The 15,620-nt window shown below is 33.3% G+C and overlaps 2 protein-coding genes across 3 annotated transcripts in view; both read left to right on the top strand.

The window, feature by feature from the left end:
* Positions 1 to 24: 24 nt before the first annotated feature.
* RabX5 (RAS oncogene family member RabX5) lies at positions 25 to 2,467 on the top strand. Its single transcript, XM_074115403.1, has 6 exons — positions 25 to 332; positions 461 to 562; positions 1,118 to 1,182; positions 1,742 to 1,881; positions 1,980 to 2,181; positions 2,270 to 2,467. Exons 1-6 carry the CDS (start codon positions 100 to 102, stop codon positions 2,335 to 2,337), a joined length of 810 nt encoding a protein of 269 aa, XP_073971504.1. The 5' UTR covers positions 25 to 99; the 3' UTR covers positions 2,338 to 2,467.
* A 1,042-nt stretch (positions 2,468 to 3,509) lies between these two features.
* Positions 3,510 to 15,620, top strand: part of Cpr (Cytochrome P450 reductase) — a 79,651-nt gene continuing 67,540 nt past the window's right edge. Inside the window, exons 1-2 of one of the 2 annotated variants that reach the window (XM_074115394.1) lie at positions 3,510 to 3,854; positions 13,172 to 13,196. In XM_074115394.1, coding sequence (XP_073971495.1) covers positions 13,184 to 13,196 — 13 coding nt within the window. In that variant the 5' untranslated portion in view covers positions 3,510 to 3,854; positions 13,172 to 13,183. The remainder of the gene's footprint in view (positions 3,855 to 13,171; positions 13,197 to 15,620) is intronic. The other variant, XM_074115395.1, reaches the window with a different exon arrangement.

The raw sequence follows: 15,620 nt of genomic DNA, 5'->3' as shown, positions 1-15,620 counted from the left end.
AGCTGGAAAGCAAACACCTGACCCGTATCCATGGATACCAATTCTCTTTGGGAAATATAAACAACTCACAAACTATATTTAGTTTTTTTTTAATTACAAATGATGCCTCCATGTTCAGTCCTACTGAAAATGTTGAAGAAAGAAGCAGATATAGACAGACAGATCACTAGCTTCCAACTACCATTTAATATAGAGTACACTCCTTATGAGACTGATTTTAATGAAAGAGTTAAACGTTATTGTAAAGAAGGCAGAAATCAAAACCATTTGAAAATATCTAAAATTATAGTGATTGGCGATGTAGGCGTGGGTAAAACATCTTTGGTTAACAGGTTAATATATTTTAATATTATTATTTCAAAAAAGTGAATTTCTGTAAATTGTATTGGTAGAAAAATAATAGTGTTGGCCAGATTATATTTTTCATTATAATACATTTTTTTTGTACTTTTTTATTTAGATTCTGTCACAAGACATTTAACTGTAACTACAAAGCAACTATAGGCGTAGACTTTGAAGTTGAAAGATTTGACATTTTTGGTGTACCATTTAATGTACAGATGTAAGTATTTTACTTAAAATTTCATTAAAAAAGGTGTCGTAAATAATTTTTTGCTTGAGGGGTTAGCTTTATGAGAGGTAGTATTAACATTTTGCAAATTTTTGATTCTAAGTTTTCACTGGTGCTTGATGTGCGAAAAAAGAGTATGTAAAATTGGTCTGTCTCTGTACATCATAACCCAAAGACGAAAAATCGCAAATGAGCTTTGATTTTTGATTTAAATGCTTTGACAGGACCTAATAAACTTTTGGCAAAAATCATTTGAGGAAATGCGAAATTTACAAAACCAAATCTTCTGTTTTTTCGAATTATCTCGAAAACAATTTCAATCATTCTCTTTAAACTTAGTTATTATGAATGAAGATCTATGTTTATGGATAACTTTCTTTATTTTCGTTGTACATTTTTTTATTTTAAAGATGCATATGTTGTTTGTTGGGCTAAAACTTTTGAGTATTTATTTTTATTATGTACTCTACCCAATTTTTGTAAAAAGCTTTTTAAAGTAAGAGAAAAAAGTGTAAAATCTGTTCATACCACAATTTTTTTTTTTAGATGGGATACAGCTGGACAAGAAAGATTCAAAAGTTTGGCTTCATCTTATTATCGAGCAGCTAATGGTATTATAAAATTTTCATTATTATTCTGAGAATAATTTAAAATTTAGTAGTTCTGTGTTACCCACGCATGTTTCATTTAATTCTTTTCATTTTCAAAAAATGGGTAGAAGTTTTGTGTAGATTATTAGTTTTCCATTTACAACTGTTTCGTTTAGCTAAAGGCGCAGATGTTGCGGGTTCGAGCCAGCTGCCAGCAGTAAGTTTCCTTGTAGTTGCTTTAATAGTATAAAGAGAAAGCAATGGCAGTGCTTTAAGTAGGCTTAGGGCGTCAATAATCTTCAGAGTTTGATGGACTTAAGTGCCAAAAACAGAAAGAGAGAGAGCTTTTTCTCTCAAATACTAATATATTAGCTGTTAACATGGCGAAGCAGTTCTTAATAGTTGAACACGAACTGTACAGAATTAAGGAAAACCAGAAATATGCTGATAGGGACATAAACCAACGAAATTCTGACAAACTATTGCACAAAGCTTTATACCCTATTTCTCATATTGTGGTACAATACAACTTCTTAATGTCTTATTTAACTATAATTATAGTAATTTATTTCTTTCCCAGTAATTATCGTTGTATTTGATTTGGGAAAATTAAATAGCCTAGCAAATTGTAAACAGTGGATGGAAGAAGCACTGAGAGAAAATCAAAATAATATGCCACCTCCTTACACATTTCTTATTGGAAACAAGCTGGATTCTGTGGTGAGTACAATCTAATGATATTAATTTGTATTATTTCCGCAGTATCACTATTTAAAAATAATATTAATACAATAAGAGAAACCTATAAAATGTTACAGTCATTATCAGCTTACGACAGTATTCAGCTACAAGCTGTTAAGTTGACAGAGGCAATAAGGGCCGAATACTGGCCAGTTTCCTCTAAATCTGGAATTAATGTGGATTCACTCTTTAATAGAGTAGCTATTTTGGCTTTTCAATCTTCGGTACTGCAAGAAATATCAACTTCTCATTTGACGAAAATAGAAATAGGAAAATTTAGTAAGTAATATTTTTCTCTTCTATTTATAAAAATTAAGTGTTAATATTTAAATATTTATTAAATTAATTTTAAATTTTATTTTTTAAGATCACACTGTTAGCGAATTAAATCAAAGAAGACTCAAAAGAAATTGCCAATCTTGTAACTACAGATAATTGATATTTTAATATTTTGATATTGTAAATAATGGATATCATGCTCAAAACAGTGCATTTTCCTTTTTATATGAGTTTCATTTTAAAGTTTTATGGCTAGACAATAATAAAGTATTTGCAGTTTTTATAATTTTGAATACAAAAAAAATATTGGTTACTAAAGAGTGTGCTCTTTGGAAACTAGGTAACTTATTTCCCAATTCTGGACATTCCCTTCTTGCCTTTAAGGACATTACTATTTTTTTATCAGAATATTGGGGTTCAAAATACAAAAAATATTTTCATGATCGAAGGAAAATAAGAAAAATAGTTCTTCAAGTGTGCAGAAAGAATATCAAATATTGTCTGGAAGAAATTATGATAAATAAAACTTAAAAAAAATTATTTTCATTTCTTTTCCACCTCATAAGGTTCTGTGGTCATAGTAGAACTTTGAACTCCTGCTGTAGAACTCAATGCCAGTGAGCTCTCCTGTGTCGCTTCTCTATGTCTTCTTGATCCGTGAATGCTGTCCAAACGTTAAAGATATTCAAACAGCGGTGTCTATTTGGTTTTATTGATGCTACCAAGTTCTCATGTCTAGCTTCCTTGTAAAGATTTCTAAGAACTTGGTTCTTTCTGATCCAGCAAATCCCAATTTTTTTGTACGATCCATGTACCGTTCTTAATGCTCCCTCCCTTCTGCTATCTTTCATTTCTTTTATAACCTCAACTAGTATGAAAGCCACACATATCTGTCGGTTTATATCCCGCCGCTATTCTGTTTTGCACATCTCGACTTTGAACGTTATTACACGTTAGTGAGCGCCAAGGTGTCTGATCTAAACCTCTCAATTGAGAGTACCATATTACTGGATGGATATTCCAGTTTCTTGAGATGTTCTCAAACAAAGCAAACACTGTTTACATATATGCAGTTTAATGACTTTTATTGGAAACAGTTTTCTAAAATAAATCACATGAATGCCCACACCTGAGATTATGCTTAAGCATGGTTTTGAACATTACACATATTTCATATTAATTCGTAGAAAATTTATGATAATTATTAGAATTTAATATAAGGTCATACAAATGTTCTAAATTTAATTTTTGTTCAACATTGTTCTATCAGGATGAGGGAAATTTAAGAGTTTTATGTTGGTTAACTTGCTTTCAGTAGTTGGAATGAAAATGGAGGGGTGCCCCAATGGAGGGGGATTCAATGTAGAGTAGAAATGGAAGCAAATTTCCTTCATTCTTGACGTTTGGCAAAGTAAGGTCCGGAACGTGAATAACACGTCTGCTCTTCCAAGATATTCACAAAGTTTCCGAAAATAAGTAATACATTTCTTGGGAATTCGATTTTTATATTATATATTACGGTAGCCGAACTAGTTTTTTTTTTATTTGTTTACAAGTGAATCACTATAATTGATCCGTTTTTATCTCATTACTATCATTTTAATATTCCCAAAAATTTACTTCATTATTTAAAAGAAATTTGGAATAATTCAGCGCAACGATAACATTATAAGGTAAGTGAATGTGTTATCAGTTATCACTTGCTTTATCACATTAAAACCATGTGAGTTTTTTTTATCAGTCTCATTTGAGATGAGATTTTGTAAGAACAGTTTTTTATTGAAGAGGAAAAAATTAACTTTTTTTTAATCGATTAAGAGTGATTTCAGAACTTTTTTATCCGGAGAATATGTGCACACATTTCGGTTAAATTAACCCAATTAGCTAAGGTCAAGGTGTTAATAGTAATAGGTACCCATAATCACTAACAATTCTCTTCTCTAGGTGACTGTTTTTTATTATTATTATTATCGTTAATATATTCCTTCGTGAGTTCTTTTTATTCATACCTGTATATCTGACCTGAGACGGTAAATTATTTAATCTTGAATAAAACATTGAGAAATTTAAAAGACATTGAATTTTAGATGTTTTGGATGAGTTTAGCTTTTCTTATTTTTTTAAATTATCTTCACTCTTTTTTTGTTTCTTTGTTTTTTAAAATTATATTTACTAATTTTTTGGGCAGTCCAGCCTTAAGACAGTTATCTAAATTTTACGAAGAATTAAGATTCTTCTTTTAATCTGTTAATTCCGATTTCAAAGTTTATTAAATAAGAAATGACACTGGTTGCCGGTTGTCAAAGTAATTTCTCTTTAAAAGAACGACGAGGAAACAACTTATGAATTCTCAAACCTAAAATAAGTAAAAATCTAGTTGACTGATAATATCTAATTGAAAAGATTTTTCTGATTTTCGCAAATATGCCTTAAAGAAATATTTTGGACGACCTACTTTTCAGTAGGGTCCTTACCAATGAAGAAACTACTTGTGAATCTAAATTTATAGGTATTCTAGAGCTAATTTTCTTGATGTAGAGGGAAAGGATACAAAAACAAATAAATCATTGCGACCTAAATGATTTGTTGTGGCTTACATTAGTGCCTGTGATTTTTCATGAATGTTGGCGTCTCTGAAGTGTAATTGTGGTATTACCAGAGTATAATTTGATAGTATTAGGTTGTGGGCAAGCAAATGCCAAAAGCATGCTGCTGGCTTTATAATTTGTGTACTTTTTTGGAATATTTGGATAACTGTTAGTGTTTTCTGGTTGAGATAACCGAAAGGTAAGACAAACTCCCTGATGTCCACTAGTCTAGTCCACTTCTACCCGCAAATTCTTGCACGAACTAGAAATGCAAATTATTCTGCGTCTAACGCCTAATAAAGAGGTTCTAGTCCTCTCATAGTATCCTAGGCAATCAAATAAATTTAAGAAAATGTATTAACTTAAAAAAACCATTACTGCTCCCGCTTAAGGGATATTCACTATCCACTTCTTGTGGCCTCTGAAGGCACCTAGCCCAATATTACAAAGTACCCATAATTTATGAAATATCCAATATCCACAAATTCAGAGGGCTACAAAAGTCATCTGATGTATGCTACTGCTTGGGTTAATGAACCCTTTTGCTAATTGCAGTATAATTAGAAGGCGACCTAATTCCCACAAAGCCCATTCTATATGGATTTTAGGTGCCAAACATTTTTTTAGGCACGCAGAGAATCCTTTTAGGCACCCTCTCTGCAGGCTACAATCTCACGTACTTACATACTACTCTATAGGTTTCCTATTTTATCTTCCGAAATCACTGTTAAGTATCTAGCCGTATCCAGTCCATACCCAACTATTTTAAGTATTTCCGAGTGGACTTTAGGCAGATCTTTGTTACTAAACCCTAAACAAATCTCTCCCTGCGTTTTTTATAAAAACCATATCCATGGATGTATTGTTATAGCAAATCCTATTAGTTCCCCAAGAGTTTATTGTTAAATATTTTTTGGGTACTCCTTAATACGTTTATTTGTTGAATTCTTGCCGTAGAAAATTAATAATAAATGTCAAAAAGGTGATTAGGGAGATATAAGAGGTGAGATTTGAAAGGATAATACACGATAATTGGTGGAGAAAGTTGCACAGTAAGGCCTTACCAAACTAGACTTCAACCAAAGGTTTACTTTAAATTTTGCAAACTTACTTTACAAAAATAAGCTTTAGACTTTTATTTAAAAAAACTATTCTATGGACACTTTTATGAACTTTTTCTCAGTCTCTAAGGGAGCATCTATCTCTAAGCGTCTTTGAAGTTCTCTTTTTTGAGTGAAGTGTATGCCCTAAATCTATTGCATAATATGATGCATTTAGTGCACAGTTATAATTGCAGAAGCGGTAAAAATCATCATCAACTATATTGATTTTTCTCGTATTTACACGAGTCTTGCAAATTTTAATTTTTCCGATCAGAAGCAAGCTAGTTCTCTTTAATTTTAATCCGCCCCCCTTAACGTGAATGTGTTGTTTGCCCCCGGGACTGTATTTATAGGAGTACACCTCTTCTTGCAATAATAAATAAATAAATAAATGAATTCAGCAATATTTTCTAGTTCATGAATGTTGTAAAAATATTCTCAATAGTGGCTTACATTTTTTATCAAGTCCGTACTAAAAAAACAAAACACTTTATTCTAAGTGTTGTATACATAATCAATTGAAAAAATTCAACTTTAAAAAGTGTATCTCTTTTCTGAAACTAGTTTTTCGATTTGATTATTCGGATTGTTTAAAAAAAAATATATTGTTCGTAATATCGTTCGAGAATTTGGCTCAAAGTCTAACCAAAATATTAAAAAAAGATAAAGAAAAGAAGTAATTTCAAGTTATAAATGAAGCCTGAACGTTGCAAATACATTTAGAGGCTGCCACTTTTTGCAACCTCCTGCGCATGCGCAATGTTTGCTTTCCATTTGTGATTATTGCTTTATAGTACTTAAGGGTCTTTAATGCAAAATTTGTTCATCATTACCGGATAGATTTATCACCAGCTTTATTACTGATAGTTCTTATTCAATTATTTTTATCGTGAGTGATGAGGAGCCCTGTGTACTTAGTTGCTCCTATGGATGATGATGATGTCAAGGAGTGTAAGTGGAGAACCATAGCTACACGACTTGGAGGACACCGGAAGTCAGCCGCCTTAGCAATTGCTGATGATCTAGTTATAACAGCAGACTGCGAAGAGAAGTTGTTAGAAAATTTACAACGTATGGAAAGAGGAGTTGATGCTAAGAATCAAGTTCTTCTCCAGAACAGAGAAGAAAGACAGAATCTCCATGGAAGGGACGAATATTAGAGCAGGTTCTTTGTTTCAAAGTATCTGGAAGTCTAACTAAGAGAAAGCGGGAAACTAAGGAACTATAAATCATAGAACTTTTTACTAGCAGAAACAGACCAAAATTCATTTTTTTTACGTAAATTATTTCACAAACAGTTAGTAGATACATTTTCAGGTTAGAAGTGTATAAAGGAAACTGTAAAAATTACTAGAGGTTATTGTATAAATCATATGCAAAAGAAACCTTCACAAAATCTAACCAATCAATGCCATACATCAGGGGTCGGCAACCTATTTTAAGTAAAGAGCCATTTCTTCTTAAATAATTTTAATAAATCTTACTAAGAGCCGCAAGGATGATAATGTAAAAAACTCTGTAGATCATTTGTATTCAGAATTTATTATTTTATGATATTCAATAACAACTGAATGTTTTAAAACTGTCCGGTAGAACATTGGTAAAAGGGTTGATGTGGACAAAAACTGCATGAAAAAGCTGTAACGTTGAAAAACACCCACTTTGACAATTTTATATATTTATTTTCACATATTGCAAAGTAAATAAACGAATAAATAATAACTAAACCTGTGTTAGAATGAAAATGGAGGCAGTCCTATATATTACGTACTGTATTTTAATATACAATAATACTCTTCAATTTCAAACCTATCACATTTAAAATTCTTTTTTTGAAAAACTATCTTTACTTTAATAAATGAAATTTTCATTTGTTCCAATAAAATTGAAATGTACAATTTATAATTTGGACAGGCTGAAGAGCCACAAAATTTGGATAAAAGAGCCGCATGCGGCTCGCAAGCCGCGGGTTGCCGACCCCTGCCATACATGGATAAATAATTAAAAAAGGAGTATTCATTGATTTAAAAAAAAAAATACAGAGTTATAAAATGCGTACGCATCTTTGTGTTGCTTATTTAATTAACAACTGAACATATTAATTCAAAAATTAATTACATTTTTTTTTAGACATTAACCAAACAGGTGTTTTTTTTTTTTATTTAATTATGTTGTTTATTTACGTTTATGGGAAAAGATTTTCTTTGAAGCTTCTAATAAATTATTTTTCTATTTAATTTAATTTAATTGAAATATAAGCTGCAAACTTTGTGGCTTTCTCATGAATTATATTTTTATTCTTAAAATTATTGAAACTTGTTTGCACATTTTTTGAGAAATACATAATCAGGGTGAAATGATATTGCTACAGAAATATTAAATATTTAAATTTGAAGCGAGTTGATTGTAATTTGAAATCAGCATTATAGTTTTTGTAGATTAATGATGGGAGATAAAATGTTCCAGAATAAAGAGGATTGAATTAGGAATCAATTTTTGCAAATAACTTGATCTGAACGGAGAAATATGGAATTGTGTTTTGACTACTCCTGGTGTTTCTAAAGATCAAATTGAGCCCTGATGGTGTATATATTGAGGATGTTGATACCTGAAGAGTATGAACTGGAGATACTTCCTTCTGTACTTCGCATTCAACCTAACCAAGAATTATGAAGTGGGTGGAGGCTAAAGACGAGAGAGAATGAGAGGGAGACCAATTTGTCAAAATTGCATTTTCTAGCTCAAGACATCTCGGAAGCACATACGAGGGTCGTTTGAAAAGTCTTATAAAATATAAAAACTACTTAATTTTTGGGGGTAAACCTTTTTTATTTTTCAACATAGTCTCCTTTTAGGCTTATACACTTCGTCCAACGCTGCTCTAGTTTGTTGATCCCTTCCGAATAATTGGACTTGGATTTGTCCAAGTCTGAAAAATAGCCATTCGTTTCTGCAATCACCTCCTCGTTTGAATAAAATCTTTTTCCCGCTAGCCATTTCTTCATATTGGGGAACAAATAGTAGTCCGAGGGAGCCAAGTCTGGAGAATAGGGGGGATGTGAAACGAGTTGGAACCCTATTTCCATTAATTTTGCGACCACAACTGCTGAGGTGTGAGCTGGTGCGTTGTCGTGATGGAAAAGGACTTTTTTGTGGGCCAATCGTGGGCGTTTTTCTTGCAGCTCGGTTTTCAAACGGTCCAATAACGATGAATAATATGCCCCTGAAATAGTTTTACCCTTTTCCAGATTGTCGATGAGGATTATTCCTTGCGAATCTTAAAAGACAGTCGCCATAATCTTTCCGGCCGAAGGAACGGTCTTCGCCTTTTTTGGCGCAGATTCCCCCTTGGTAACCCATTGTTTAGATTGTTCTTTGGTCTCAGGAGTGTAGTGATGTATCCATGTTTCATCCACAGTGACGAAACGACGCTTAAAGTCCTGCGGATTCTTCCGGAACTGCTGCAAACCGTCAATTGCAACACTTCACACGATTTCGTTTTTGGTCAAGCGTGAGCAATCGCGGCACCCATCTTGCGGATAGCTTTGTCATGTCCAAATGTTGATGCAAAATATTATGTACCCGTTCATTCGAGATGCCCACAGCACTAGCAATCTCACGCACCTTCACTCTTCTGTCATCCATCACCATATCATGGATTTTATCAATGATTTCTGGAGTAGTAACCTCAACAGGGCGTCCAGAACGTTCAGCGTCACTTGTGCCCATATGGCCATTCCGAAAATTTTGAAACCACTTATAAACTGTTCTAATCGAAGGTGCAGAGTCACCATAATGTTTATCAAGCTTCTCTTAAGTCTCCTCAGGCGTTTTGCCTTTCATAAAGTAGTGTTTAATCAACACACGAAATTCTTTTTCGTCCATTTTTTGAAAATCACTCGACTTCCTCGATTCAAACGAATGCCAAACACAAAGAAATAGACCGATCTGGCTGAAACTTGGTGTGTGTTCTTCCAAGAGATGCTACTAACTAAACATAACCTCGATACGCGCCAGTAGTGCTATCTCTCTGACTTTGCACGGACTTTTCAAACGACCCTCGTATTTCAGGTAGAAACTCAGAACCAGAGAATGTGCCCTACTCTCACTAAGAGAATCAAAGGAATCAAAAAGATTTGGGCTAGTTAACATTTTAATTAAGTAGCAGGGATTCATTAGGAATTAGCCCGTAATATGGTTCCTTATTTCTTTCTCTAATGATTCCAATTGTAACCATAATTTCACATGTAAACAATTTCTTTTCAAAGGAAATACAAACTATTAATGAAATTTCTCAGTTCTTGGTACATTTAAATTGATTTTTTTTGTTCAAATTTAGATAGAAGACAAATACAATTTGATAGTATAAGATTTGTTTATCTGGAAAAAACAATCAAAAATAACGCCAAAACACTTAGCAATTTACCAGGATTGGTAAAAACAAACACTTTAAAAGATTTGATATTTTAATTGTAATGAACGTTTTAATAGCTAAATTCTTTTTTAAAATAATATTCTCATATTTTATTAATTATAACCCCATCTATTTATTTTTAATAAATTATTTGTTACGTTTATTATTAAATGGTATGTGAAAAAAATGTGGGTCACCCACACAGGGTTTACATTTGACTTGAAAAACTTTGAAATTCCTCACTATTATACGATTTCCCTCTGAAGGAAGGTAACAAATAGGAGGTTGTAAATAGTAACGGTAAATAGGTATATTTGGACGCCTTCTAGTTGTAAAAGTCTTGTCTTTTTAAAATTGCTTATTTCTTCAGCTTGCTAAAAGCCTTAAGCATATATATATTATAACTGATTTTTAATTTTCCTTAATTTTGAAGTAGATATCTATTAGATTGGGGTTATGTTTTACTCAAAATTATTTTCTTTTATTTACTGATCCAGTAACCTCTGAAGATACATGAAAGCCGGAAGACAGGTCAAATTGCAGACGAAGTAAATGACGTTTAAAATTGAATTACATATTCAACCAGTTTATCTTTATCGTTGTTTTTATGAAGATTATATAAAAGTTGGTCTGATTAGCAACCGTCTGTTAGCTTGTTCTTCCAATTAATGGAATTACAGTTCCTTTCTATTAATGTGTGAGAATTAAAATTAGTAAAAATTGCTAGTTTTTTTTTTTTAAGTTATTAGAATTCAGTGGATAGAAGGAGCTGATGGAAGGAACTGTACACACTTGTTCTTTACTTAATACGAGGGTCGTTTATAAAAGTCTTATAAAATATAAAAACTACTTAATTTTTTGGGGTAAACCTTTTTTATTTTTCAACATAGTCTCCTTTTAGGCTTATACACTTCGTCCAACGCTGCTCTAATTTGTTGATCCCTTCCGAATAATAGGATTTGTCCAAGTCTGAAAAATAGCCATTCGTTTCTGCAATCACCTCCTCGTTTGAATAAAATCTTTTTCCCGCCAGCCATTTCTTCATATTGGGGAACAAATAGTAGTCCGAGGGAGCCAAGTCTGGAGAATAGGGGGGATGTGAAACGAGTTGGAATTTCCATTAATTTTGCGACCACAACTGCTGAGGTGTGAGCTGGTGCGTTGTCGTGATGAAAAAGGACTTTTTTGTGGGCCAATCGTGGGCGTTTCTCTTGCAGCTCGGTTTTCAAACGGTCCAATAACGATGAATAATAAATATGCACCTGTAATAGTTTTACCCTTTTCCAGATAGTCGATGAGGATTATTCCTTGCGAATCCCAAAAGACAGTCGCCATAATCTTTCCGGCCGAAGGAACGGTCTTCGCCTTTTTTGGCGCAGATTCCCCCCTTGGTAACCAATTGTTTAGATTGTTCTTTGGTCTCAGGAGTGTAGTGATGTATCCATGTTTCATCCACAGTGACGAAACGACGCTTAAAGTCCTGCGGATTCTTCTGGAACAGCTGCAAACCGTCCTTGCAACACTTCACACGATTTCGTTTTTGGTCAAGCGTGAGCAATCGCGGCACCCATCTTGCGGATAGCTTTGTCATGTCCAAATGTTGATGCAAAATATTATGTACCCGTTCATTCGAGATGCCCACAGCACTAGCAATCTCACGCACCTTCACTCTTCTGTCATCCATCACCATATCATGGATTTTATCAATGATTTCTGGAGTAGTAACCTCAACAGGGCGTCCAGAACGTTCAGCGTCACTTGTGCCCATATGGCCACTCCGAAAATTGTGAAACCACTTATAAACTGTTCTAATCGAAGGTGCAGAGTCACCATAATGTTTATCAAGCTTCTCTTTAGTCTCCTGAGGCGTTTTGCCTTTCATAAAGTAGTGTTTAATCAACACACGAAATTCTTTTTCGTCCATTTTTTGAAAATCACTCGACTTCCTCGATTCAAACGAATGCCAAACACAAAGAAATAGACCGATCTGGCTGAAACTTGGTGTGTGTTCTTCCAAGAGATGCTACTAACTAAACATAACCTCGATACGCGCCAGTAGTGCTATCTCTCTGACTTTGCACGGACTTTTCAAACGACCCTCGTACATTAGATCTCAGCAAATTTAAATTCGATATTTCGCTTTAATTCATTTATTGCAAATCTATTTTTATATATTTTAACATTTCGATTTAAATGCACTTTTAGGACAGAATGATGATCTAACATTTCTGTTGAGTGCCATTATTGCCTTGCTTCCTGATATAATAATGATAGTTTTGGTTTTTTCGACCATTTTTAATTGATTATTTTTGGAAATATTGAGGTGCGAATGAATAATGAGGCGGTGAATGAAATTAACTCCAAAAATTTTAAAATATAAGTCATTTTCTAAATATTTTTTTCTAGAAAATTTCAAAAAAATTCATTTTACTCAGTTTTGTATCTATATTTGTGTAACATCCCTTTTCGTACAGACCCTGAAGAAGGTAAACATATTTACCGAAACGTTGGTATGAAGAAAGAAATTTATTTGTGAATTTATCGACCGCACCGCAATATTCCCCCAAAAATCATTAAAAAATTCCAGAATAATGTTAATAAAAATCAAATATAAGAATGAATTTCAAAAAAAAATGTTTTTTAAAGTCCGGAAGTGCCTTTCTATCAAAACTTCGTTTCAATATTTTGAGATTTTCTCAATAATGACTCTTAAAATTTCCATTGTTAGGTACACCGTATAGTTATTACAAAACTTATAAAATATACAACAGTATGAACCTTTTTTCTTTTATGAGTGCATAATGTACACATTGTTGCTAATTATTGTGAATCTGTCAGATTTTTTTGTCGGATTTATATTTTTCATTGGAAATATTTGTTTTCAGGTCGCCTTGGTAATGTGGAAAAAAAGTAAGTGCCATTTTGCTTTTATTTAATTCTTGTGCAAATTTGAGTACAGCCTACTTTTAAAAAGTTAAAGCTTTACTAAGAAAGCTTAAACTTCAGTTATAAGTATGTTAGGAAAGTAACTATCAGCTTTCCTCTTAATAATAACCTTTAAGGCAAAGCCTTTACAATCAGCAGCCCCCCCCCCGAAATTGAATTAAAATTCAGTTTAACAAAGAATATATTTTGTAAAATATATTCTTTGTTAATAAAAAAATAAAAGAATATTGTTTTAAGTTAAAAACTTTTGCCTATTTCCTATTGTTTACTTAAAAGAAATCGATTTAGAATCCATTCATATTTTATTTGTAATGTACTCGATATAATTTATTCAATTTCACATTATAATCGATTGAAGGATTGTTACGTCAGTTCTCGTCTTGTCGCTAACAATTCATACAGTGCAAATCAAGTTCATACATCTTCAGTTTATTCTATCCTTAGAAAGATTTCTGCGAAAATATCGATACTTAAGGATTGCATGACGAAGCAAATATATCGATATCAGGTTTTTTAATTGTTATTTAGAAATTTTATTCAGTCCTTGGGTAGTGTTCTCTCTTTACATACAACTAATAATCGTATTAAAAAAGTATCTAATTTTTTTTAAAGGAAAAAAGATTGATTTCCCAATTTTAGTCAAAAATTTGGGTTTTTTATTTGAATTAATGCCAAGCTTTTTAACCTATGGAGTTGATCATCTTCAGGGCTTATACTTTTAAATGTTATAATTTTTTATTTATACTGTGAGTGTTTGTCTTAAAGATTAGGGTCTTTGGTCTCAAGTGGTTGGTTTTTTTAAATGTTCTTGATTGTGACAAGTTAGTGTTGTCAATTGACTAAAAGAGGTTTGTTTTTTATTATTTCTATTTGTGGTAAGTTGGACAGATTGTAGCACAGCTCTGAAGCATTAACACAAATACATAAATTTATGACAAATTGGCCAGAATCTTTCAGTATTTCTTAAATATTTGAGAAATTTGAAATTCATTACCAGAGATGTAGAATGTACGAGGATCGTTTGAAAAGTCCGTGCAAAGTCAGAGAGCTAGCACTACTGGCGCGTATCGAGGTTATGTTTAGTTAGTAGCATCTCTTGGAAGAACACACACCAAGTTTCAGCCAGATCGGTCTATTTCTTTGTGTTTGGCATTCGTTTGAATCGAGGAAGTCGAGTGATTTTCAAAAAAATGGACGAAAAAGAATTTCGTGTGTTGATTAAACACTACTTTATGAAAGGCAAAACGCCTGAGGAGACTTAAGAGAAGCTTGATAAACATTATGGTGACTCTGCACCTTCGATTAGAACAGTTTATAAGTGGTTTCAAAATTTTCGGAATGGCCATATGGGCACAAGTGACGCTGAACGTTCTGGACGCCCTGTTGAGGTTACTACTCCAGAAATCATTGATAAAATCCATGATATGGTGATGGATGACAGAAGAGTGAAGGTGCGTGAGATTGCTAGTGCTGTGGCCATCTCGAATGAACGGGTACATAATATTTTGCATCAACATTTGGACATGACAAAGCTATCCGCAAGATGGGTGCCGCGATTGCTCACGCTTGACCAAAAACGAAATCGTGTGAAGTGTTGCAATTGACGGTTTGCAGCAGTTCCGGAAGAATCCGCAGGACTTTAAGCGTCGTTTCGTCACTGTGGATGAAACATGGATACATCACTACACTCCTGAGACCAAAGAACAATCTAAACAATGGGTTACCAAGGGGGAATCTAGGCCAAAAAAGGCGAAGACCGTTCCTTCGGCCGGAAAGATTATGGCGACTGTCTTTTGGGATTCGCAAGGAATAATCCTCATCGACTATCTGGAAAAGGGTAAAACTATTACAGGTGCATATTTATTATTCATCGTTATTGGACCGTTTGAAAACGGAGCTGCAAGAAAAACGCCCACGATTGGCCCACAAAAAAGTCCTTTTCCATCACGACAACGCACCAGCTCACACCTCAGCAGTTGTGGTCGCAAAATTAATGGAAATAGGGTTCCAACTCGTTTCACATCCCCCCTATTCTCCAGACTTGGCTCCCTCGGACTACTATTTGTTCCCCAATATGAAGAAATGGCTGGCGGGAAAAAGATTTTATTCAAACGAGGAGGTGATTGCAGAAACGAATGGCTGTTTTTCAGGCTTGGACAAATCCTATTATTCGGAAGGGATCAACAAACTAGAGCAGCGTTGGACGAAGTGTATAAGCCTAAAAGGAGACTATGTTGAAAAATAAAAAAGGTTTACCCCAAAAAATTAAGTAGTTTTTATTTTTGCACGGACTTTTCAAACGACCCTCGCAAGTACCCTTATCGTTCTGCATGTCAAAGTTTTGTAATGCTTAGAATTATGTTTGCTTTATGTGTTAGGTTTCAAAAA

Source organism: Rhodnius prolixus, unplaced genomic scaffold (genome assembly GCF_049639745.1).
Source record: "Rhodnius prolixus isolate KJV_2025 unplaced genomic scaffold, Rpr scaffold_13, whole genome shotgun sequence".
NCBI classification, from domain to species: domain Eukaryota; kingdom Metazoa; phylum Arthropoda; class Insecta; order Hemiptera; family Reduviidae; genus Rhodnius; species Rhodnius prolixus.
Note: the sequence above shows the minus strand (reverse complement) of the source record. Positions and strands in the feature narration are given on the sequence as shown.

Bases quoted from the DNA above. Each gene is read 5' to 3' on its own strand.
- RabX5 (XM_074115403.1), top strand. From the start codon at position 100: ATGATGCCTCCATGTTCAGTCCTACTGAAAATGTTGAAGAAAGAAGCA. The intron at 563-1,117 runs GTAAGTATTTTA...TTTTTTTTTTAG, and splicing joins GTACCATTTAATGTACAGAT to ATGGGATACAGCTGGACAAG. The intron at 2,182-2,269 runs GTAAGTAATATT...TTATTTTTTAAG, and splicing joins AATAGAAATAGGAAAATTTA to ATCACACTGTTAGCGAATTA.